This window comes from Rissa tridactyla, chromosome 2, assembly GCF_028500815.1.
Source record: "Rissa tridactyla isolate bRisTri1 chromosome 2, bRisTri1.patW.cur.20221130, whole genome shotgun sequence".
Classification (NCBI taxonomy): Eukaryota; Metazoa; Chordata; class Aves; order Charadriiformes; family Laridae; genus Rissa; species Rissa tridactyla.
In genome coordinates this window covers 14,648,055-14,674,276 of record NC_071467.1, presented here as the reverse complement: position 1 = coordinate 14,674,276, position 26,222 = coordinate 14,648,055, and the positions used below count along the sequence as shown (strand labels likewise).

The 26,222-nt window shown below is 42.7% G+C and overlaps 1 protein-coding gene across 1 annotated transcript in view; it reads right to left on the bottom strand.

Annotated features, from left to right (window-relative positions):
- Positions 1-26,222, bottom strand: part of SNTB1 (syntrophin beta 1) — a 115,231-nt gene that overhangs the window by 22,662 nt on the left and 66,347 nt on the right. The window contains exon 3 of the mRNA XM_054193318.1: positions 18,629-18,836. Within this exon, the coding sequence (XP_054049293.1) occupies positions 18,629-18,836 (208 nt within the window). The remainder of the gene's footprint in view (positions 1-18,628; positions 18,837-26,222) is intronic.

The window sequence follows — 26,222 nt, the reverse complement described above, 5'->3', positions numbered from 1 at the left end:
AATCAAACATGAATGCTGGAGGAGGAGTTTTGATTTGAAAGCAGCTCGCAGTTTTTAATGATGGCTTAAACATGTAAAACGCCATTTGAAATTATTACGGCGTCTGTTTGGTGAAGTACAGGTAATCATCAATGTCTACATTAAAACTATAGTGACTGAAATCTGTCCCAGAAGACGTTCTGTGCTTTTCTCTATCACATTGTCTTTCCTAATATTCAGTCTCAGAAATAATGGTCCATGATGACTGGTACCTTTTGAAGACTGACAGATTTGACTGCTTTACTCAAGGGTCATCATAAATCACAAGTGCTGGAAGAAAAAATAGTAGGGGAGCAATACAGAGAGAACAAGATGCTTCTTTGTCATTGTTATTATGTTGTCTCAAGGACAGTCCAGAATACTGTGTCATTTCAGTGTATTGTGTCATTGATCAATATTCAGCAATACTGTGATGCAACTAATGACCTCAAGCAAATGAGTGAATTCACTACACGCCTGGCACAAAAATGTACTATTTTCAAAAAACACTGACAAATCCTCTATGTTATGCTTCATCAACTGGAATTTTGAACATGCTGAGAAATATTTGGAAGCCTTACTGAAAAAGCAAAAATACAAATAGAATCCATAGTAACTTGGCTTAGTTTTGAAAAAATGCGGAGCAGCCACAGGTTTCTGAAAAGTTTGGTGAAAATCAGGCACAATTTGGAATCCAAACCTTCTTATTTAGATGCCTAAGTAAAGATTTATAAACACAAACTTCCTATATTTGTATTTTATTTATTTATGCATTTAGTTATTAGCTGCTTGTCATTTTCAATGGCATGCAATTATCTGAGACCATATCCTTGTTATAGATGGATAGGAACAGAAAGTCTCCATCTCTGTCAGCGCAAAGACAGACCTCCACAAGCTACCTAAGATATTAAAGGAATATATCTGCTTTCTTGCTGGGGGAAAAAAAAAGGAACTTAAACGTGTAATTTTCATTAGAATTTTTTTATTAAAACTTTCTGATGGGCAGAAACCCAGCTGAGCTCCAAGAGACCTCTGCCCACCAAACAGCTTTCCAGTTTGCTATACCTTGGCAACCAGTATGGAGAGCTGGGAGACCATCCAGTACGTCTCCATGGTAGATCTCAGTATTGGTGGATCCCAGAGTGCCAGCGAAGGTAGGAAATGAACAGTTATTCCATTTAATATCCAATCACTTTCACTCCTTGACCAGGACAAAGTTGAACTTAAAAATCTTTGCCCCCCCCCCTTTTTTTTTTTTAATTTGGGATTTGTTAGCTTTCTTAGGAATGGGCAAAGAAGACAAATAAGATCTAATGAAAAAGTGCCACCTGCCCCCACTGAAAAGCTGAGAATATCATTTTTCTGCCTTCCAACAAAGCTTAAACCAGTCACTGGTTCAGAAATGCGAATGCTTAGATTCACAGAAAGATTTGTCCAGCTTGTTCTGTAAACCCTTCCCTGACAGAAATCCCCAGCTACTCTATCATAGTCCTTGGCCAGTTTCACCATCAGGAAGTTGTTGCCCATGCTGGAGCACATGCCACTGTGCTCACGAGGGTACTGCGAGGGCAGGTATCGTTACATGCTTGAGTGACTAATAGAAAACTCAAATTTGGGTTTTTAGTTAAATGTTTTTCTAAGATGCTCACTATTCTAACCCTGCCAAAGTCATTTCAGGAGAGCGATGGTCACAGAGGAAATGGGTAAGTGGGAAGAATGCAGGAGAGAAAGTTCGGAGCTAGAGGATAAGTGCAGTTTGTCACTGGTCCTGCGATTTGCAGGACAGCTGTCACCACTGCCTATCTGGTACATGAAGAAATGCATACACATCCCTAATGCTGCAAAAATAATTGACAAGGCAGCTTTAATAGGAAACCAGTATAACCATCTCTAGCCAGCCAAAGCTCCTTGGGGATGTCAAGCGGAGCTTGAAAATCAGTTGGAGGTTTGCTTGGTATTTAAAATACATTTTTAATTCTTGCTGATCCATCAAGCCTTTTTGCTTTGCTGACATTCCATAGTTTCAAGCTTTTCTCTGTGGCCAGGAACCTACAATAAAAATGAGAGCTCAGCTTTCATAAAACCCCTTTATTTCAGAAGACGGGAATAGAAGAAATGTCCCTAAAGTAAAAGTATCCAAGCTATTAAGTTTGGACCTATGGCCAGGACATGAGCTGCCACTTCTCAAGAGGCATCACTTTCCCTGACCTGGTACTACTTATATTACAAGATCTGACAAGATCACAGCCCAGGGGTTCATGGCAACGACTCTTTTAATTAATCTACTCTCTATGACAAAAATGTAGCAAATATTGAAGGGCATGTGTTAATAGAAACTATGAATATTCAACAGAGACATACGAGGAAGACAAACATAAAAAACCTTCTACTTGGCAGTTATCTACGCTGAGCTTTAAATTAGCCACACAGGACAAATGGATTTAGTGCTGTGCCATGTTATTTCATCTAGATTACTAAAAGATACACAATTAGGGCCATCAATCTACAGACCCAAATCCCACAAATATCAGCAAATTACATGCTATAAGCTATGCAATTTTGAAAGCTAATGCTCTTTATCTGGCTCTGATTCTCAGTGTTTCATATTTTTGCAATAACCACAGCATTTAACTACTCGTAGGACAATTCTACTGAGAACTGAACATTCCTCTAGAAGAAACACTTCGGAGGAATAAAGTTAATTTCCAAAGCCAGTAAACAGATTGCATGCTACAGGTTATCTCTCTGGGGCTTTAAGAATTATCCCTGAAATACATAATTTAATAAAATAAAGAACTTCCTGGTAACGGCATTAGACTTTTACATCTCTTAACAAACACACCACATATCCCTTTGGATATGGGCAATGATTTTTGGCACGAGAGATATACGATCTCATGAACCAACTGATTTCGTCAATGGAAGAACTCCTTCCTGCTGTGGGCGAATAAATCACCCCAGCCAGCAGGTGCCAGCCACTTACTGTAAGAGGTGTGGTAACACGAAGAGCGTGGAGCTGGTATTACTTCTGCAGCAACAAGAAAGTGAAAAACCCAAGAGGACAAATACTTATGAATGTTATCAAAGTCACTACGTCTAATTCTACCCACAGCGTTAGAAATGTATGTGCACTGAAGTCATGGAAAAATTTTACAGGTTAGAATCATAGAATCATAGAATTGTTGAGGTTGGAAGGGACCTTTAAGATCATCAAGTCCAACCTTTAACCTACCCTGACAAAAGCCACTTCTAAACCATGTCCCTAAGTGCCCCATCTACCCTTTTTTTAAACACCTCCAGGGATGGTGAATCCACCACCTCCCTGGGCAGCCTATTCCAATATTTAATAACCCTTTCAGTGAAAAAATGTTTCCTAATATCCAATCTAAACCTCCCCTGACGTAACTTGAACCCGTTCCCTCTCGTCCTATCACTTGTCACCAGGGAGAAGAGGTCAGCCCCCATCTCTCTACAACCTCCTTTCAGGTAGTTGTAGAGGGTGATGATGTCTCCCCTCAGCCTCCTCTTCTCCAGGCTGAACAACCCCAGCTCCCTCAGTCGTTCTTCATAAGGTTTGTCCTCCAGACCCCTCTGGGTTATTTCCTCTGGCTTTATTCCTACTATGAAGACAAAGATGTGGCTTTTCATTGAGATCTCTTTTGTAGTTTGTACTGGCCTAAACATCTTACATACACTGGTATAAAAAAATCTGAAGTAACTCAGTTGAGTAACACCAGTATAAAACCACAAAAAAAAAAAGTGGAAACCGTGTACTTCAGTAACGTTGTCATATGCAAATATTCATATAACCCATTTTAGAAGTACGGCAAATGGGATTGGATATCATACCAATGGTTTCATACCAAAATTTCTGGATTTTTAAATACCATGCCCTCATTGGCTTTTTTATTTCCTTAGCCATATGGAAAACAGTCAGGCACAATTAACCATTTGTCAGAAAACAATCTATTAATTACCACCATTCTGTGCGAATGAGCTGAAAATCATGTTCTTTGCTTGCCAAAAAGCTTCCATTTCTGCCTCATGTTTGTGCTCAGAACTAAACATAGCTACAGATACGCTGCTTGACATAACTGACCAAGGGAAAAAAGAACAACTGCGGCTGAGGTTTTTCAGAACCAGCAGCCAGCGAGATTTTTCTAAAGATAGGTAGAGGGTCAGCTGGGCTTCACCTCTGCATCTCATAAAATTCTTTACTGACAGATCTTTGATTAAACTGGGCAGAAATAGATTAAATCCCAATTAAGACATTCATATTTGTGGCAGGGCTTGAAAGAGAAAAGAAAGTGTGTGTGGGAGAGTAAGTTACAGCGTTTTCTAGGCTTAACCTTAAAAATATAGGACCTGACTTCAATTATATTTATATCTGTACAATTCTGCTGACGTCAATGGATTTACTCCTAAATTATGCCAGATGGAAATCAGGCTAGCTATTACCACATTTTCATGCATATAACCAGCACCCCTTTAAAAGCACCGTTTATTCAAAAGCACCTCCTCAGGCAGCATGCATCCTCAGATGACCCAGCTAAACTCAGAGGAAGAGGCAATCGGTGATGGGGGATGCCAGGGGAGAACTGCAGAGTGATAGAAGGGGAAGAGGAGATCCGGAGGGAACTTCCTTTGCTGTTATCTGCACGTCCACATAACCTTCATAACCTGCTGCTGAAGCCTGGGCACTAAACGGATAAACTCTGGGACTGACACAAGACAACATGGTGGCTATCTGCTTGCCTAGCAGAAAAGCAGTGCGTGATCTCTGTTACCTCTGAGACCGATATTCCTATATCTCATTTTTCAGCACAGCAGCCTGCAGCGCTGTTGTTTCCAAAACTTTGAACCCCTTTGCAGGTCCGCGCAGGGCTACAGGTGCATAACCAGTATCAGTTAGTGGTTGGCTCCTCCTAACTGTTTTACAGAATTGTTCACTCGCTTGGATGGGATCCTATAACCACAACCCACTCCTTCTGCTTGTGCTTGCAAATATCCAAGCAGCTGTTTCAAGTTATTTGAAGGAACTAAAGACTGAAATTTTACTTGACATGTTCAGGCTAATGGAAACCGATGATGTACATGACCTTTGACGAGTGCAAACAGCCCCTCTGTCCAATCTGAAGTGAAAAAAGACAGAGAAGCTAAAATTCCTCTCCTTGAGGTCTCCTTGCAGCTGTGAAGAATTAATCTTATAGGGTTATGAAAGGTTCAGAGAAGGCTGGTCCTATTCTTGCTAATAGGGGATTTTTCAACACCTTCCAGCCCACTCAACAATTTTTACACCTGTCTGCGCCCAACGGTCTCTGCAGCTCATCGGTGGGCTGCTCCTTCCATTGTCACCTTCACACAGGCTCCTGTAGCTCAGCTTCATTTCCCAGTCTCTTCCAGTGCTGTCCTAGAGCCCTTCTCCCAGGCTTTATTTGTCTTTTTCAATAATCCATTTGGCTTATGTCCCACAGGAACAAAAACCACAGCAGAAGGACAATGTCTGATGTGCGGTTCCATTCTCTACCTCGCCTACTCAGTTGGTTAGAGTATAGAGCAGGGTCTGCTCCTCTAGGTAGTGTTTATACTGCAGTCTTGCACCAGGGCATTCCACGTTTGGCTAGTCCTTAGGCTCTCTCATACTAACGTAATCCTTAATATTATGTTATTAACCACAACAGTCACCACCAGAAACAGTGCTGCTCTCTTCCTCCTTTCAAACTGTTGCAACAACAAGCAAGAACCCAACGGTAAGTCAGCTCCTCCTCAATAACCTGCTCCCCTAATAAACACAAACCCAGGGGTCCTCAAAGCGGAATGTCACATAAAAGGTTCCCACCCTACCCATGCAGCTGTGCAGCCCCTCTCCACGCTGCTCCTCTTTGCAACACCTCCGCTGCCAACAACTTCTTCCATCTCTTCCAGTTTCCTTTGCCTTGTTAACATCTGCCTGCAGTTTTGAGTATGCAAATTTTAACCTCCTTTTTTGAAATTTTGAGAGAACGTTAATGTATTCTTTAACCCTATGATTCAGGAATCCAAGGGAAATAGCAATAATAAGCATTTTTTTAAGGGGAATGAGCACGTGTGTGTGTTTAAACCTAAAGTTTTAATGTATTCTCCCCCTGCAGAAAGCCTCACGGGATGAGATGAGGCCAGAGACAACACCATAAAGCACTTTAATTCCATAAGGAAATAGGTAAGCTTCTATTTCCCTAGCAGACTTCTTCTCAAAGTGAATTTTTTAGACGCGTTTCCATAAACATCATTGACATTTCCAGTATGAAGCACACAAAAGCAGCTCTATCCACACTCCACATCAGCAGCCTACTCTGGACGATGTCTGCAACTATTTTCAGCAGAAGATCAACAAATGAATGTTTGCACAGCAGCATCTACTCAGCAGAAATGTATAAATAAAAAAAGACCCAACAATAACGCAATGTGTTCACACAGTTTCAGGAATCTTCACAGCGGCTAAGTCGTTAGTATCTAGTGATTAAAAAACCCAGGTGTTTCCTTCCAGCAGGGCTACAGTTACCATATGAGCACCTGAAACTCAGGGACTCCAAATAACACCTTAGAAAACCTTTGGTAAGTCCATTTATGTTCAACAGCAACACCACTGTATTGGGAACAGCAGGTTCAAACACAGGAACACACACATGTGCGCCCTCCTTGTGATGTACACCCAAAGAAACAGTCACTTTGGCTCCAGAGTGAGCCAAAACAGGCGTGCTGCATAAGCCACTATGCCCTTCCAAAGGAGGAGAGAAAAATCCCTGCACTTAAAAAAAAACGTTCCAGGGTATCTACCCATATCTCCGAGATGGTCCTCAACAGTCTTGCAATAGGGGCTGGTGAGAAAGGGTGTGCTTTTGCTGACGCTGGAGTCAAACCACCCTATTTGTACTTGCTGACAAGATGTCTCACTCTTCATAACAGCGTGTCATCTAAGCACTGCTTTTTTTTTACCAATTTCTTCTGCCTTTTCCGATCCCCCATCTCCAAGAAGTTTAATTTCTATCATTTGTAATACCTGTGACTCTACTGCTGCCGACTTTCCTGAAAAAAAGACTAAGCTGTACCTCAGTAAAACTGATAGCATCACTGGGTTAGAAGAGCAAGATACTTAATGTCACTATTAATGTCACAGAAAAAGCCATGACTCCGTGGGACATTTCAGCAAAAGCAGCTCTAAAATGGACTGCAGAGTTTTCCATGGATGCTATTGTATTACTATTACTAAGGGTCGTGTCGCACATCTCTATTTAAATTGCATCATTCCTGTGTGTCGGGCTAGTGCCGGAAAAAATCCAATATCATCCCAACAGGTTCTGCCATGAGGTCAGGTGTGTTGTAACAGTACCTAATTTCTCCACACCTACGGTTGTCTGACAGGGTAAGTCCCCAGTGCATCGGTTGAGTGTGAGACCACTTCACTTCTCTTATGCCCACGTTCTCCAGGACTTGGTGACGCTGCATGTGCTGACTCCTGGTAGGGAACTCTAGCAGGAACGATGCAAAGATGGGGCAGTTTCTCATACATTTAGGGAACTTTGGTCTTCCAGAAGATCCTGCTTTGGACTCCCCTATCCACTGACCCCACTTCTCACCCTGTCCTGTTACATGTCAGGCTGTTTTTTCTATCTTGTATACAAAGTCTAACGTGAACACCAAAGATTGCATCTCTATGTACTTTGGGTTTTTCCATTTTATGTCACTTCATTTTTTTGTTTGAAGCAGTAACGGTCCTCCAGCCGTATTGATCGGTTCGCACTGCACAAAGAGTAGGACATAAAACTGTGTGTGACCTGCAGAAATCACATTTATTCTGTCTCTCTGTCCCCTGCAGCTGGTTGTTCAGGGCTTACATTAAAACTGAAAATGTTACTTTCTTATTTAGTCATTGTGCAACTCTTCTTTCCTTTCCTAATCCTTCAAGTGAGGAAAACAGCCAGGAGAAGGATACTGTGCATGTTGGGATTTTTGTTCATCTCTCCACGGGGATGATCAGAAAAATAATGTCTCTCCCTAGATTTACAATTGTAAAATGAGATCAAAATCTGGCCCTTCAAGGGAAGTGTTACTTTTGGAAGTGATCAGAAACAGCTGCTTTCAAAACCAGTGATGCTGGCTGTTTCTGGTATTTGAACTTAGGAACTTTTACTTGTGAGGATAGGAGAACTTTGCTTAAGTATTGCTAAATAAGGCATCTATTAATCAAAAAAATATAGCAATGCTCTCAAATTCCTTGGAATGCCATGATAACCATTAGGTGGTAATCTCCGATAAGGTTAAATCTAATGTTATTCAATGGCTGTTCCCCAAAGTAGATTCCCTTTTGGTAGTAAAATCATTATCTTACTGTTTAAACATTCAGGCTTTCCTCTCTATTTCACAGTTCATAAAGCACCTTTATAGTGTTGACTTTTTTTTTTCCCGAACAGACAGAAGACAGTTTGTTTTTCCTGCCTTGATTAAGTCCTACATCCCACAAGCAGTGAACCTGTGATACTGCTCTGCTGTCTTTAATTGTCTCCTTCTATTAAGATGCCAGCGCTGTATGTCTTTCCTGCAGCCCCAGCGCGATTTTGCTACGTGCCTGGCATTAGTGCTGTTGGGTCTGAGGTTAATGTGTACACCGTACAACTCATTAGCTGCGCATTACTATCAGAGCCAAAAATCAACATGATTGATCCAACAATATGTTTGGGCTTGGGACCGAGACTCAAATGAGGTCTCACCAAAAGCAAAGGTCAGCAACTTGGCACAAATTTTGCTGTGCACAGAGAAAGCTTTTCTTCCAAACTATTCATCAGGGAAGGTACAAATGACAACTAATATGGGCCTCATTAAAAACGAGAAGAGGAAACCCCTTGGAGAGGGTAAGGAAGCTCCCTCACTATCTATTTTTTTTTCCCAGTCCTTTCCTAAAGCTTTTATTTACGTTACAGTAAAGACAATGGGGAGCTTAAAGGTAGCTGTGGGGCTTGGCGTTTAGGAGACTCGTTAGACTAATTATCTTGATGCATGCTATCAGTTATTGTCCAGTTAAGCAGAGAGGATAACTCTGCACGCAGAAATAAATCTTCAGAACTGAAGGTTCTGGGGGAAGGGAATAAAAACATTTTTTTTTATCAGCAGTATTATTTCTCCTAGTTAAAACTCCAGTGTCAAAACATTTCTTGTCTTAAAATAACTAAAATAAAACAGACACTAGTTTTAGAGAGGGAGAGAGGAGAGGAACGATACAAGAAACCGTTTCAACTGTGGATTTGTTTCAAGCACAGTTCTGACGAGGATTTCACTCATAACTCAAGCACTCTTGCCACATTCAGGCCCTGAAATCGGTACTTCAAAGTATGCTATTTTACATATGGTATCATCGTGTTCTTTCTTCCTCAGTAACCAAGGGTGTTGAAAATGCTATTGATACAACAATTAGGCTGTACGAGAAATACTTCCCTGCAGTCTCCAGAGTTGCTGTGTTGCAATATAATTGTCTAATGGCACATTTTTGTAAAGGCTGTCATGGTATTATGGGTATAATTTTATTTTTACAGGATACGATAATAAGGTAAAAGGCTGGCGTTAATAGCCTTAGGAACCTATTACATAAACAGAGGTTGAGGATTAAAATTGGACTGGATTTGTGGAGTCTGCATTGAGTAAATGTCTTGCCACACTGAAAATTATAACGCATATAAATTTTCCCTCTCCAGTATTTTTTTTTTAAACTCTTCTATTCTTCTAAAGGTCAATCCCTCTTTCCAACAGAGAACACAGCTTCTTCTCAAGGTATTTTTAGAAAGTCTGTTTATTTTTCTCACCTAACAGTTGTTTGGCAAAATAGGATACAAGACATATATTGCTTCTGCTTGTACAATATCGCTTGTAAGAGCCATACTCTCCTCTACACCCCTCAAACATTAACCAGCTCACCTGTCCTAAAAGCACTTGTGGGCAGAGACAACGCACCTCTGCTTGCAAGCTGAGTGGGCAAGCAGGATGGCGCAACACTATGCAGAAAGACAGGGGGAAAAAACAAATGTTCTCCTCTAAATTTGGGCATTTTTACTAGGAATGGCTCCGCTTTTGTCAGGAGTTTTCTCCGTGGGGATCAGCTGGGGGTCCTGAGGGAGCAGGGCCGCAGGGCAGAGAGAAGAGGGGGGTTTTATGGCCTATTCTACTGCTTTCTAATCTATTTATTCATGCCATTAATCAAAAAGCTGAAATGAGAGTATTGATATGCTAGAAAAAAACCCTTGATGCCTGGGGTGAGAGGAATTCATACTGGGCAGAGCCTGAAGGTCAATGCGCCCCCAATGGGCCCCTCCATTCCCCTGAAGGTGATTTTTAACTTCAGGAGGCAAAACCAGCAAGTGAGAACAAGGTAACTTCAAACAGAGAAAAAGCAGCTGGACGAGAACTTAATGTTTGGAAAAGCTGGGATTTTCTAAGGTAGACAATTCCTTTCCTTTCAAACTTCTTACATGCAGCCAGTAAGCAGAAAAATGCAGACAAATGAGCAGACAGTGCAAGGCCAAAGCTCTTGCAAAACACCATCTTTCTCAGCGCCCATCGCATCACAGTGGTGTGTAATCAGGTTAGATCAGCCCGAGCCATGTAAGAATAAATCTGTTTGTCCCTTACAACTGGAGTGGGATCCAGGGGCCGGAGGGCGAGCTGGGTGCCCACAGCATTGCTCAGGTCAGTGCGGTTGATGGGGGGGATGCTCAGAGCTTTCCTACTGCTCAGTCTGCATTTGCCTCGCTCTATGTTTCAGCTGAGTTTGACCCAAAGCATTGCCTTAACAGAGGCCTCCGCGCCCTGGATTAACCACTCCACAGCATCTCCAAATGCCAGGGATGAGCGCCACACCTTCCCCAACCAACGTGCTGGTCTGCTTTCTCCCACCCTGCATCCCACAGCTTTCCTACCCCGCCACTGCTGACACCTTGGCTGCACCAGCGGAAGGAGGCAGAAACACATCAGGGCAGGAGGAGACCATTTTTTGGTGCTTAAGTGCTTAAAATAATTGGGAAGGGAACCCTCCGTTCCCCACTGATGGCAGGGCTGGATATGGATTTAGTAGAGGTCTCTGCTTCCTTATGCAACATGTGTTTTATTCGGGAGAGGCTCATGTTGCATTTAAATCACATTTGAAAAACAAGGAGCATCACTGTCTCAAATTTCTCCACTGTCTTTCTTGCAATATTTACTGTCAAAGGCTGAGAGAAAAAAGGAGGCCTTTCACCTGCTTCTGAAGGAAGGGGATCAAAGCCTTCCTTCACATCATACCTGTATCTTTCCTGCCTTTTTTTTTCCAACTGAACTTGACTGCAAATACGTTCAAACATGGGCTTTCAAACCTGCAAAGCCCCAAAAGGTGAGCTGACCCAGCACGTGAGGAAGGGGAGGTGGACCCTTTTGGACAGAACCAACTGCAGCTGCCGAGGCGAAAGATGGAGAGAGGCCCAACATCCTGAAAATTTAGGAGGAAAATCCCTCATCTACCAAAATCTAGAAAGTTCCTTGTCCAGCAAAATCCATCCCAGCCCAGGCGAGCAGCAGTTCAGGTTCGGGTTATGTATAAAAAAGAGTTAGGCATCCATGCCACGGCAGCTGCGCTGAGCAAAGCAGCTGGTGCTCAGGACCGTGCTGGGACGTGCTCCCACAGCCCCTGCAGAGGAACTCAGAGAAACAGCTCCTACGCCCCGGGGGGGGGGGCCAGCAAACCCCCCTGTTTCCTTTCAGCATCCTCTCCTTCTTCCAAGCCCATCATTTCCCCTCTCCAACCCTGCCCCGGGTTTGTTGGCAGGACATCTGCAGAGGTCCCTCTCGCCAGAGAGCCACGGGCCACCACATGGATCCCACCTGTGCTCCGTGTCCCCCCCAGCCCGCACAGGCAGAGCTGCCAGAGCAGGAGTCACGTCTCCCGGCTCATAATTCCTCCTGATGCAGGAAGAGAGAACTTGAATAAAACTCCATGGCAGGATGACATTAAAAAAGGACTTTCTTGTCATTCCTAGTGCTCACAGGAACAGCAATAACAACATGCTGTATTTTTATTAAAAAAATTAAGACAGTTAGGATGGTTAGATCAAAACTGAGGGAGAGCAGGCAGGGTGTGACTACCTCCGCTGGGATCTGGCCAGAACTAACACAATCCTTGTGGGAAGGGCAAGGGGACGTGCAGGGCCCATTTACACTTTTACACATTCATACCCGTTTACACAACTTCACACTTCAGCTCAATGTCTGCAAGAATAATTTAACACCTGAAGACTTCCACAGGCACAATGGCGCTCACTCACTATTAATCTGTGCTCCGTAATTATCTGATAGAGGGGGTTTCCTTCACTACAACAACCAAACTGTACCCCAGAAATACAGACTTTCGAGCTCAGGTCCTTCATGCATTTGCCATCATATTCCTGTAATTTTTCATTATTTATTTACACTTACTCTTTTTTCCAATCCCCTCGCACTGAGCACTTCTGCTTGACTTAGATTTATCATTTGCTCGGCCTTCATTGGCATGGGAAGAAATAGCACATGTGTTAAATATAAGAATAAAGACTAGCAAAGCCTTTAGAACAGTAGAGTGAATGAAACGGCTGTTTTCAGCCCGTTTCCCTTAATATATCCATTTACTGAAGGCACCTAAAGCAAGAAGAGAACAATGTTACTGCTGAATAAAAGCAGCCTGTGGAGGAACCTTGCTGAAGCTGAGAGAGGAAATTACTCTTCATGCTATTTCAGGTTTACGTCTTTCCTAAGAACAGGCTGATCGTTATCCCAGATAATGAAGACTGTTAATGTAATTAAGCACTCTGTTGTGGTGTTTTACAAAGCAAACAAGTAAGTTCCAGAATTAATAAGCCGCAAGGTTAAGTGACACAGGGCAAAAGCAGGACTCTTCATTTGGATGTAAGTGCTCCACAGCAAGTAATAAGCTGGGATTTGAAAGTACAATTTCTAATTTAATATATGCAGAAGATTTTCTGATTTGAGGTATGTGTAATCTCCAAAAGGTCAGATCAATTTTAAGATTATGACCAGCTGTATATTATCATTAGGAGAAATCAGGTCCTTCTCTAACCACTCAAAACAGGAGGCCAAGACCAAATCGCCTTGCTCTTCTTCCTGGGCATTATAGATGGGTAGCATTTCCAAATGTGCATAGGTAATTACTAGAGAAAACAGAGACTGAAACAAAAGAACAAAACACACCCCACCCTCTAGATACTAGAAATTGCAAAGGAGACCACCCTACAGGAAAGTAATTTCATTGCAAAGAAATCAGAAATCTGAGTAATAGCTTTCTTAGCAAACACCCATGTTTCTAACAACCATAGGCTGATTTGCACTGGGGGTTAAGACACAGTACAACGCAAAACTCACTGCAGTTTCAGCCTAAGCACACACAGGTACTTTCCAGGGCCAGAACACAGACCTAGGGATCACTACAACCTGAATTTTATTCCTGAACGTGCCACGGGTTCAGTCCATGCAGCCTGATGAGGCAGCTAGCCCAGAGGAAGAGTTATACATTGCCTAACGAGGCAGCCCTGTTTCCAAGTCCCTGCCCCTCTGCCACAGGCTCTCCCTGCTTCTCTTGCGCTGGGATTTCCATTTGTCATAAAACCTGCAGAAAGCTAATGCTACCCCACCCAAAAGTATCGAGTTTTCTACCAGCATGACTATCTGATCTGGCTCAGGGTCAGAGAAGCACTGCCACCACCACCACCACCATGGAAGAGCTGGGAGAGCTGAGGGGGACGGCGGCAGCCCCAACCGTGGACACGGCCGTGCTGGAGGTTTGAAAACGTTGCCTGGCAGCTGCTGTGCTTCATGGGAAGGTGGTTAAAATCAGATATTCACAATGTTAAATAAAGGCAAAATGTTTTAACAAATGTGATGGGGTGGTGGTTTTCTCATGCAAAGCCATTTTAAGCTTGCTTTTACAATTTGGAAACTATATAAAATTTTAAGACTGAAGCTACTCTCCCATTCTTTGAAAACTCATTTATCTGTGATGAGAATAACAATGTGTCTCTGTTGCTGTCTACTTGTTCTGTTAACCAGTGAACATACTTCCGAAGGAAATGGTAAAACAGAAATGTTTTAATTTCATACTGGGGAAAAAAAACCCTCACATACACTCTCATGTCATTTGCCTAAATCTTGTTTGGACAGCTTGCACGGCTCACAACCTTGCTGTTATCACTGCCTCCTCTGAATTAGAGCGAGAGCAGGAAGATAAATATAATACTGCAATATACAGTTTGATACTGAAGAAGATCACTCTGCTGTGCCATGCCTCGCACTTCGGCTCTAACACAATGATATGGTTATCTAGGGTTTGAGGAGACTGAACAGCTTGTAATATATTAACACACTTCTCATTTCGGAGATAGTGTCAGGAGCTGAAAAACAACTCCAATTCACTGTGCCGCTTTGGTTATTTCCTTCCAATATCAGGTGTTTTCTCCCCTCTGATCCCCACATCAGATCTGTGGGAGCAGCGACGCCCCTGCCCGGCGCAGCAGAGCGACGTGAACAGGAACCAAGCGTTGGGGTTAAGGTCTAATGAGAAAAGCCCATAAGGACACTTTTCCTGCAGCTTCAAATATTAACATTATAAAAGACAACTTGCAGCAACTCCTATTTTTAAGTTTCTCAAAGGAGCTTTGTGATAATTTTAAGAAGCCCACTGCCTGTAAGACATTTGACATCCAGAAAGGAGAACAGTCTCTGGCTGCAGAAGTGCTTTTTCTTTCCTCCAAGCCTACATTCGAACTCCACTGTCACTGGCAGAGTGAGGACAGGGAGAGACGCAGAGCTCAGGGTTTCATTTAGTTTTTCTTTTTTAACCGACCCAGCTACAAGCCTGGCTCCTTGCTACAGCTTCAGCTCCCCCTGAAACCGGTCAGGCTTTTGCTTGTGTGGCGACTGCTGAATTGGCAAAAGCTACCTTTGCAAAACCACTTTTGCCAGAACACCTTTTTGTGTTTGCATTAAAGAGGCAAAAAATGTAGATAAAGCTTTTGCCAATGATATTCCGGTCTATTGGAATAGACATTATGAAGTGATAAAGTAAGCTACCATTTCCTCAGTGTTTTAGCTCTCCAGCACTAGAGCCGAGTTTGCTCCTCACAAAGGAACTCAGTGGTCGGTGGATAAACGTGAGAAGAAAAGCAGTGATGCCTGTTTCAGCTCCTCTACAAGCCACACAGGATGTGCAGAACTACAAAAAAGCAGGGGAAAAGAGAGGTGGAAATGACATTTCTACAAGGACTGAAAGGATTCCTGGAAAGAAGAGGGGCAATTAACACACCCATGGAAAAGCTCCTCAGTTAAGATGTCATGACTAACTTTTTTTTTGTCTTTGGTCACTAAAATTATCTTTACAGGGAGCATTAATAAAAGGAAAGACCTGGAAAGATTAAAACCCCTATGTTCCCTCCCACTCAGCACGCTTGTTAATCGCACAGGGATTGCTGAAGTGAAAAGACAAATACAAGAAAGAAAAGGTAATGGGGAGCACACACATTTCATTACAAACTGGTACTTGACGTGTCTCTTAGTTACACAAAAGTTTTAGTGCACTGGTGACTAATGTAACTCTGTAATCCTTGGCTGGCTTCAGAAACCCTTGCCATACAGTCAAGGTCAGGACAAGGGTAGTGCTTTAATAAAAGAGGGAATATGGCATCTCTAATGATTGCTTCTGGCTGTTTTTCTCCTTACCTATAATAATGCCACAGTGATTGTTTGCTTTCTTAAAGTGATGCAGAGCTCTTTGCTTTACCTGCCGACGGACCCTCACTGCCCACCCCGGGGCACAGCCAGAGACCTGATGGTGGACCTCCAAGATGGATGTTTCATGCTGAAGACCAGAAATTTAGGGCTGTCTTCACAGGGAAGTTCAGCGAAGGTGGAAGAATCCTGTTAGCATGCAATTGCATGGTACCTTAGATAACCTACCATTTATTTTAATGGTACCCACCTGAGGGAGGCTCCGATAATGAATCTATTTTTGTAGTACCATAAAGGTTGACGTTTAGAGCTAAGTTTAGAGCAGAGACATATAAAAAATGTCAAACCAGGAAATAGCTTAATGAAAGCAGAGAGTAATCACAGCAAATTACAGTGAAACTTCTATGGGATTACATTTTGCATTCCCCAAACAAGCAGAGGAATTCATCTCACTTAGCATCATTCCATTTTGCTGAGAATTCACTGTAACGATATGCTATATAAGTAACAGTGCAATGACATAAAAGCTGTCTTAAAAGTTAGTCTGAGATGCTTTTCAAAACGGAGTTCAGATTTCTTCCCACTGCAGTCCATGGAAAAATAGCAAGATATGCAGAAAATATCACAGAGAAAAAAATTAATGGTAATATTAGGAGGAATGCAAGGCACATGTTTTATTTCGTATGAGGTCCCTTTCTAAGGCGGTCCCTTTCTAAACTCCAACATTTAGAAACCAACCAGCAGTGGATGTGGTAGGGAAGTTCACCCCAGGAGAAGAAAGCTGGTATTCCCGGTGTGCTTCCAAAAATCACTGCAGAATTTAATCTCTTCCCACTGGCAAACCCAGGTTTTGCACAAGGGGCATCTAGGAAATACCCAGTGGTCAGCACCTCACCTAGCTGCCTTGAACACCTCCTCTGAAACAGTACATATACAGTTTGCATATATACCTTCCTCTTCCACCCTGCAGGTTATCTTTCTTTCACCCAGGCTTTACAGCCCACAGTTCAGTAACAAAATAAAAGCAATTTCACATTGCTTTTTACCATACGTAGCAATTTTCTCTACTTTTCAACACGTCTCCAACATAAGAAGCTGGGAATTTTTGACCTCACCCCGTAACTGTTGCGCAGCTCTGGATGGTTAGTTTAGTGAAAAAAACATGTTGACTTTTGGGTAACAATGTCACTGCAAATCTCTCAAGGCTGATTCTTGATGACAGACACTGTAAATACACTGGAACGTGCACAGAGCCGCAGCCTGGCCCTATTAAAGGCAACACAAGTTTCACCACTAAATTCAGCAGGAGCTTGAACTGGTCCATAATGAGCAGCATGAAATAAGATCTCAGTCCATAAGGCAAAAAAAAGAGGAGAAAGAAGTGTGTGAATGGGATATTGTGTGTTAACTGTAAGGAGAGGAAGTTCATAAACCAGAAGCATGCCATGTGTCCACTTACAATGACCTGATCTATATGATCTGCTACAGAGCAGTTACCCTTTTAGAGGACAGTATTTTGCAATAGAAAAAGCTTCTAATATTCAGCTTTTCATAAATTTATAGAAACAGATACAAAAGGGAAAAAAAAAGATTAAAGACCCCACAGCTGTACCATTTAATACTGTTAAAATTTACTTACCAATGCTTTGGTGTTTTAACCCCAAATTATTTGCCCCAGTTTTTACATTTTCTACAGCACTAAGCCACAGAGTTGTGCTGTCCTCCCCACTCTGCAGGGGGAGGGACAGGAAAACATACAAATTCTGCCCGAAAGGTTTTGCAGTCTTTTTCTCGCTAAAAGTGGCGTGGACCGACCCACGTTTTGCTAAAAATTAATGCTGTGCCTTCTTAAAGCACGCTAGATAGAAATACGGCACCTGCAGCTGCGGCTCCCGTATTTTCATCTACAAAATCCCAGATGGAGCAAAAACGTACAGTATTTTTTTCAGGACAATCGCAGTCAGCTTTCCATACCTGTTTGGATGCAGAGGTTGAAAGGGCAGCATGTACATACCCTACACACCCCAGCTGCAGAGGCAACCATGCTCTGAATGGCCACCCAGGCAACATCGGGACGGGAGGTTATTTCTAGGCACAATTCCAATGCTGTTACCTTAGCAAATCCACACTTATCAATTGGTACAGTGCCTAAACCAAATTCTGAGACTACTGATTTGAAATCAAATCATCTCATACTGATACCATCCCTGTGCATTCCTGGGTTGACTTTCCACAGGTCAATAGATCCCAAACTACTTTCAAACTGAACACCAGCTTTCCCCTGTGGCGTAAAATACGTTGAGACTCAAACTGTGCAAGACACAGGGTAAGAGTTACAATTGAAAGCTTAGCCTTCTACAAAGATCAGCTCAAACACAGGATTACAATTAGAGAACAAGCTCCCAGGCACAGCAGAGGGGTGGATCAAAAACCAAGTAACTGGTTACTTCCCAGGCTGGGATTGGGAAGGTGACATCTCATGTATGTGAACAGGAGACATAATAGCAGGGGAGCTGGAGGCTGTTGTCAGGTTTTGTGACTCATGTTCGATGCCTGAACTTGAGAGATCATGAAACTCTTCATTTCCCAGGAAAGTCCTTGCTAATTGTCATACAGAAGCAAAGACTCAGGGAACCTTCTAGGTTTTGGGGCTGTTCTTTGTTTTGTTTTGGTTTTTTTTTAAAGCACAAAAATTGGTACATTTAGGAAAGAAAGGTCTTCACGGAAAGCTAAATCAAACCCCAGAACCTCATTTAGCCTCTCCACTTCCAGAGGAGGCTGAATTCAGGAAGAAAGAGCAAGCGAGAAAGAGAGCACTTAGAAATGAAAATGTTTTCATTACCTTTTCTGCAAGCCAACCTAGGTGCCTAATCTCTCGACTTCCAGCAATCCCTGTTTTACCCAGCTGGTCTCTGACCTCTGCAATCACCCTGGGGATGAGCTCATTGACGCTGGAGTGGATGGCATTGAACCAGGCCTGGGCTGTAGCCGAATCCTTACTCCTGAGCACCACGGTGTGCTTGGCATCAGGTGAATGAACTTCAATAAGTCTAGAAAAACGGGGGGGGGGGAAAAACATTATGTTCACTCAGATACTGTTAGGCAGCTAAATTTATTACCTCGGTTAGTGTTAGCAATGAATTAAAAAGAAGGATACTAATATCAAGACCTAGCACTAAAAACTTACCTTTACAACACCCAAATACAGTAGGATAGTTATAACTGAAGCCAGGTCTGTACTGACATTACGGTAAAATCCTTGAGAAAGGGATTTGCCAATGCTGATGCAACCCCACATCCAGCATGTCAATAGGAGTTTCAAGAAGAGAAGCATTCACGCATTAACATTCCACCGACATGGCAACCACTCAGAACTGCATGGGAGACGACTGCGGAGAAGCTGGGGATAAGCTGCTGCCTTCTTTAGCTGGATATCACAGCATGCCCAGAGTTTCTCAATGTGCTTATTTTACACATACAGAGCTAAATGAAAACCACCCTCATCCCAAATGGAGGAGTTTTCTTAGGATTGCCCTGTGGTTTCAGAGACACCACGAAGCACCAACCAGAAGCCCACCGCAATTGGCCTTCTGCAGGAGTTACCAATGTCCTCAATGCTCCATTTAGATCCTGCTAACAGCAGCAGCAAGGAAGTGCTAACCACAACCGCGTGATTGCTGCTGGCAGGCATCTTTTACCGTTTTCCAAACTTCTGTGGATAAAGATTATTTTTTTTTTCCAAAACACATGCTTACTAGACCATCCTGTGGGCTTCTATCCCACCACTGTGGTTTGAAAAGCACAGACGAACACAGCTTTCAAGAAAATGAATCTTGAATCCTGTCCGTCGTGGTTATGGGACGTGTGCCAACACCTTTGCTAACAACAACAAAAATGCTTTGAGAGGCAGTTGCAGCTATTTCAGCTCTGTTCTCAGCGAAGTTATTAGTTATTAGTATGGCTTTGTGTGCTCTTTATAGCTTTGTGGGCCACTTTTACTTAAACATTTGCTAAATAACCCACTAAGTAATAGTCTGTTTATCTTTATGTAGTCATTATAAAACCAAGCCCTGGTCATTGCCCATCCCTCTATTCTGTATCTGTTCTGTATCAAAGTTGTGCTTTCTCATTATACACATACAGTGACTGCCCCTGAATGTCACCCACATGAATTCAACCTGGGATCTGAGCCTTAGCACGTACTTCTGTCCTGTGTATTGTTGCCTGATCTCTGGGACACACAACGACCCCTTTCTGTAGCAGAAAAGTAATTAGTTCAGTGGAATTTATTCAGTTTGAGGTTCAAGTATTGTAGTACAAATATTTGTTATGCAATTACAAAATCCTGCAATTTGGAGCTTAACTAACAATTAAGGGATTTTAATTAATTGGTTAAACCAGAACAGAATCCAGAACAGAAGGTGACTCGATCAGCGCTGCTCTTTGGGGCTGGGAGAGCGAGGACCGCTGACCTCGTGTTTGTCCATTTTGGGAAGGGGAGGTCTCCACGTAGACACTGCTCTAAAGATAGAAAAGGTCATGATTTTCCAAACTCAGCAGCCGAACTGTTCAGGGTCCTAAATCACTGTTTGGATAGCTTAAAAAGTGGGTTGATTTTTGAGAAAGCCCTGAGCCAACAAAATAACGCATGTTTCCTCAGTAAAGCTGCTGGAGCTCAGCACTGTCTGAAAATAAAGGCTCTTATTTAGCCGCTCCAGGATGCACCGAGGATTCAACTTCAGGTACTGAAAAGAAAATTCCGTGTCAGATGATGCAGGTCTGGTGAATAAGAAAACTATGTTTGTAGATAGGTACATTCCCAATCACATCAATTTTTTTCTGAGCTGCGAGAAAAAGCCGTCTCCCTGACGGTTATGATTTAGCCATTTCTGTCCGATGATGGTTACGACCATGCACAGCTACCACACCCTGGTCTGTCTTCCCATGAGCAACACTGCTCCCCCACTGCCGTATGAACTTGAGTTTGGACTTGTTCTTGTAGGCAGCTATCAATGGAAACAAACTATACAGGCCTGGATTTTCAAAGTACATTGTGGTAATTGGTGAAACATTGCTTATTACTTACAGAGCGCTTTTTGGCAGGAGATCTCACAGCATTTTACAAATGAGGTCAGTGACAGCATCCTTGTTTCACCACCCAGAGAGTGGAAAGGTGCATAACCCAGATGAGGCAGGGAACAAGCCAGGAGCAGCACTCAGTATTTTCTGCACTCTAACTCCCATTTTAATACATCTTTTAAAGAGAAAAAAAATATTTGTACGGCACAGCAGCATTGTGCTGTTTTTGAAAAATGTTAATACACCGTATAGATTACGTGAAACAATGCTCTTCACAAAGCTTGTGGTTTTTATAAGGGAACTCCCACCTCCAGAGTCACTGCGTACTGTGCGGTAAACAAAGTCCTGAACAAGGACTACAAAGACACAGAAGAATGTGCTGCTTTTTCATTTGCAAAGAAACAGCAGCAAACTTGTGTCATTTCTTTTTGAGTTGTAGCAGGCTTTGTTTTAAAAATAAATTATCTAGAACTGAACGAACTTCCAAACGGCAGGTCGCTTCCCTCCAATTTAGAATACACTTAAGTTCTTACTTAAAGCAAGTGGATTAACATACAAACAAGTATTTCGCTCCTTGAGACTTCATCAAAGTTTGTTTGTCTTGATCGTGGCTATTGAAGTATTTCTACAAGAGTTCTGTCCTCTAAAACAATGAACAATTAGTTAGCTCTTAACCATTCTGTTTAAGTGGTTCTAAACTATGCATATTCTAATATATACACATCCTACTGTGATATCAATGTATACATTCTAGCATACATACGCACACGCACACACATACTGAGCCATGCTTGCAAAAATACTCTTAAAATATCATCCCTCAGTGACTTCTAATGGGGCTATTTTGGGGACTGCTTGTCAGTCATCAACGTTTGACGGTGATGCACTAACAACTGCAGAGTCTATTTCGTTCCCTTTGGTGAGTGACAGGAAGATTGGACAATACTGCCACACTTCTCAAAAGTGAGTTCAAAACAGGAATAAATGCTGCATTGACAGGTCTGAAGCTGAATCCTTTTATCCGCTCCGCTGGTCCAGCCCGAGGAATACATCTGCAAGCATCGTTCCTGTGCAAGCTGCTAGGCAGGGCACCTTTTTTATTCATACCACAAGGACAAAAGTCTAAATCACGAACTTACTGAACTCTGCTACTGGCTATTTGCTATAAGATCTGGGCCTTTAAGAAACCGGGCTTACAGATTTCTGCTCAGGATCCAGGACTCCCATCTCCGCAGTCAGTTGGGATGAAGATACTAACAGAAACGTATAATCTTCCTGGAAACCCATGGGCTTCGACTGCAATCGGAGCACCTTGTGTCCCTATAAAGTCTTCCCGTTTCTGCCTTTCAGCCTACACTGCTTTGATTCACCAGTCCATTTGGATGATGCTTTTTGTATAAGAGCTGACTGATGGCATTTCCATATTTTTAAAAAAGCAAAAAAATACCAGTGACCTTAGTAAACTCCAACACTAAAGCACTTAAATGTTTCCAACAGTCCAGCCATTGTAGCTTTGATTTGTTCCTTGGCTAAACTGACCACCGCTTAGTGACTTCTGTTTATCTGCAGTTCAGCGATAAAGTTCCCTTAATTCCCCACTGAATTGAAATATTTAGGGCAATGCCACAGCTGTGTTTATTCTCACACTCCACCACAGTTATGTAAATACTGCATATGGAGCTGCTTCTGATAAAGCCCATACCAACCCAAAGGAATTATATGTTAGCTCTAGATGGCTGCCAAGATGCGCGGCATCTCTCCAGCTTGGCAATGCATATGAATGATATCACATTTTCTCAGAGATCATTTGGCAGACGTTATAATAAAAGAGTAATTTTCTCTCTCCTTCTCAAAGAGTCCCACTGAGCCGAGAAGTGCTTCCAGCCTCCCCTTCTCCACCTGCAGAACACGGGGGTGACACAAAACCCAAGGTCTCCAAATGCCGTAACCTTGCACACAAGAGGCCAAAACTCCCTCCCTCGCTGCATCATCCAGAGCTTTTACTTTGCCAAGGATTAGAAGAAGTTGAAACCAAATGTTTGATAGACCATGCTCATTCCACATTTGATAAGGCCTCTTTCTGTAGGAGTGTTCATTATCTAAGAAATACCTTTTATCAAATCTCTTGAAAGCACTTCTCCCACCGGCATTGGCTCAGGACCAAATCAGGCACTGATTTACACTTTGTGCCTTTTCTCGGGTCAGATTACGCATTCAGTGACTGATTAAAGTGTGGAGTAAATCCCTTGAAGTTAATGATAAGCTGGAGTGAGAGTTACTTGAGTCCATCATGCTACTTTGATTTTGCACAGGCATAGCCAGGAACAAAACACTCTGCCACTGACTGCAAACTTAAAAGGGGGCAAGGGCCAAACTGCTCATTCCATCTCCTCCATCATTGTCTGCACATGAAACTGTGGTAAGTAATTTTGTTGATTTCTGAGTGTACAAACACAGGAGCCTTTCCAGCATAAGGGATTTTGAGGAACACAACCAGAGATTACATTTAAATAGTTGTAGGTTTTGTTATAAAATAAGTTAAAAACCCTGTTAAGGTTCTTTTTCAATTCTACATGCAGCATCAGGAGATGAACCAGGAACAAAATACATTAAAATTAAGCAATGGAAACTTTGGGTTTTAGTCTGCAAGGAAAATATTCTGCAGAGAGACTGTTAGGCTTGCAATGAATTCCCCAGCACACACTGAAGAAGCATCTTCATTTGATGCACCTAAATGGAGGTGAAAGCATTTTACCAAGCCAGTGCTGTTTGGTAATCAAGTGGAATTTTTCTATGTGAAAGTCTCTTGGACCCCTCACTGTCACAAGGGTACCCGCTGTATTAACAATCCCCTGCTGACTTTCAACTTACAGTGGAAAAGACAATGTAGTTACTTGTTTCTTGGGAGCTGGACTAGACTGATGTCCAGACAGAGGGTGTATATATCACTAACGAGCTGTCACAGTTGATTTCATTTCTATTTACCACCAGCTGGGCTTTAATAAAAGGGATATCAGATGTGCCACGTGCAAGTAAGGAAAGGATTTGGTTCTGCAACGGACTTGCTCACACCGCTGTGTGCTGATGCCGACCGATCTGCAGAGCACATCACACACTGCCCTCTCTACCCAGAACAACTCTGAGAGTCATGTAATAGTTTTTAAATGTCTATGGACACTTCTTAACAAAGAAGTAAAATTATTTCCCCGCATTGCCCAAAAGATCTCTTATCTTTTTCCTTCTTGAATTTTTCTTTTACATTCCGGTTGTAATAGTGCTGAATATTTGGAACGCAGGAATACACAGACCAGCTTTCTTCACAGGGGATTCAGCATCAAACAATGGTAAAAGTGCTGTTTCAAGGAGCAGTGGGGTCAGTTACTTGGGGAGGAAAAAAAGGAATGATTTCAGAGGCATGGTAAGAATTTGCTTTAACCTTTAAAAGATGCTGCCTGAAACTTTAAAAGCAGAAGATGTTGTGATTGGTGCGGTCAATACATTGACCACAGCTCTCCAATGCAAATCTTTCACAGCAAGAGGGAAAGTGTATCAATGCTAGGAAAAAAAAATTGTTTCAGTCAGAAAAGCTGCATCTCTAGCAAAGCCACAGCCAACCCCAAAGCGCCTTCTGCAGCAAAGCAAACCTTCTGCAGCTGGAGCTGCGTCTGGGCTAAGCGAAGAGCACCTGACTGTAGCTGCTAATGGTGGTAAATGACCCCTTCAAATTGAGACGAGGGTGGGGAGTCTCATGCTGCTGCATAAATAAGAGATCATTGGAGAAGAATTAGATGTCTTCTGAGAAAGAACACCGCTGTCGTCATTGCTGGTAGGCAGCACTGTATGTAGTAGGACCTACAGGAAAGAAGGGGACATGATCCGCGAGCATGGACTAATATGAAAAGGGGACAAATGAGCAGGGTTGCTGATAGATCAGCTCGGTCTTGCTGATGAACTGTCACGGGAGAAAGTCTCACTGGAAGAGACAAACAGCAGGGCCACCTCATCTAGTAGTATCTGTCTGAATGTCTCTTACATGATCAAAAAATTGCCGGGGATCACCAATTAGTTGCCAAGTGAAGCAAAACAGAAGCCAGACAGTTCACCAGCCACGACAACAAACCCACAAATTCTCTCTGGATTCATTATTGGCCTCTGAGCACTGGGGAGAGGGCACCATCTGGGAGCCAGCCTCCTGGAGATGCTGCTGGCCTCTTCAGGGACAGCCAGCACGGGTCACCTCCCGGCACGTTCACTACTGGTAGTAAACTCATCTTCCCATTTAGAGATCAATGGAAAAGCTGTATGCAAGCAATGAGAACAAATAACAGCTTCAGCATTACTCTCCTTACTCTCCCTGATTCCTACTACAGGAAAACAGGAATTTCCATCAGCAGAGATGCATGTGAAATCTGGAAGTGACCACAGGGTATTAAAACAGCAAAGGCTGTGCATAAAACTTAAGCACTGAAGCCCAAGCACAGCACCTACCAACAGTGAGCTGTGTCACCTACAATGGCAGCCCATCACGCAAGGCTCCCGCGGTGGCTGTAATTTGCAATTTGCTGCGATATAAGCGACTACAGAAAGTGCAGGAGAAAGCAGCTTCGAATACATCAGCTGAAAATCACGCTTGTTGATTAACGGCAGGTCAGGCCAGATCGGAGCTATAAGACTGAAATCCAATTTGCAAACCCACTGATAAGGGAGGGAAAGCTCAGCACTGAGCACAGGACAACAGCCAGGCAGGAAAGAGGGTCTCGAGGTTGTCACTGGCTCCAGGCCGTAACACAAAGACTGTGGGGACAAGGAGCACAACAGGAAACTGAAACCCTTGCATATCAACTTTCTTTGTTTGGCAGATCTCGGGGTGTTAAAATTGCTCTCCAACATTATTTAGAGGTAGTCTGGATGTCAACACTTACATACCTTTACATACAGATACACATAAAACATGATTAACTGTTTGCCCCTCTCTGTCCTGCCCTGCAGCACTCACATCACTCTCCCTTTAGTCTGTGACACATTTCTTGGCGCATTTGTCTTCCTCCATCTCTGCAGTGCTTTTATTTTTCTCTTTTTTGCAAAAATGTTCATTAAGTAAAGACTGCTTCATTTTTCACTCTCCTGATTCATGGCTTCACTTTGTTGGTTGGCTTCTTTGTCCATCACCTTTTCTTCATTTGTTCTCCTCCCTTCTCCCCATGCATTTCTTAAGGCAGTTTCTTCTTCTTGTTCCCCCTCCCCTGATTCATTTCCAGTTACACTGCTCTTATTTCTATTCCTCATCTCAATCTTCTACAGCTGAAGCTGGTTGGAAAAATGAAAATTCTTTGACTTTTTCAAAACTCCCCTAAATG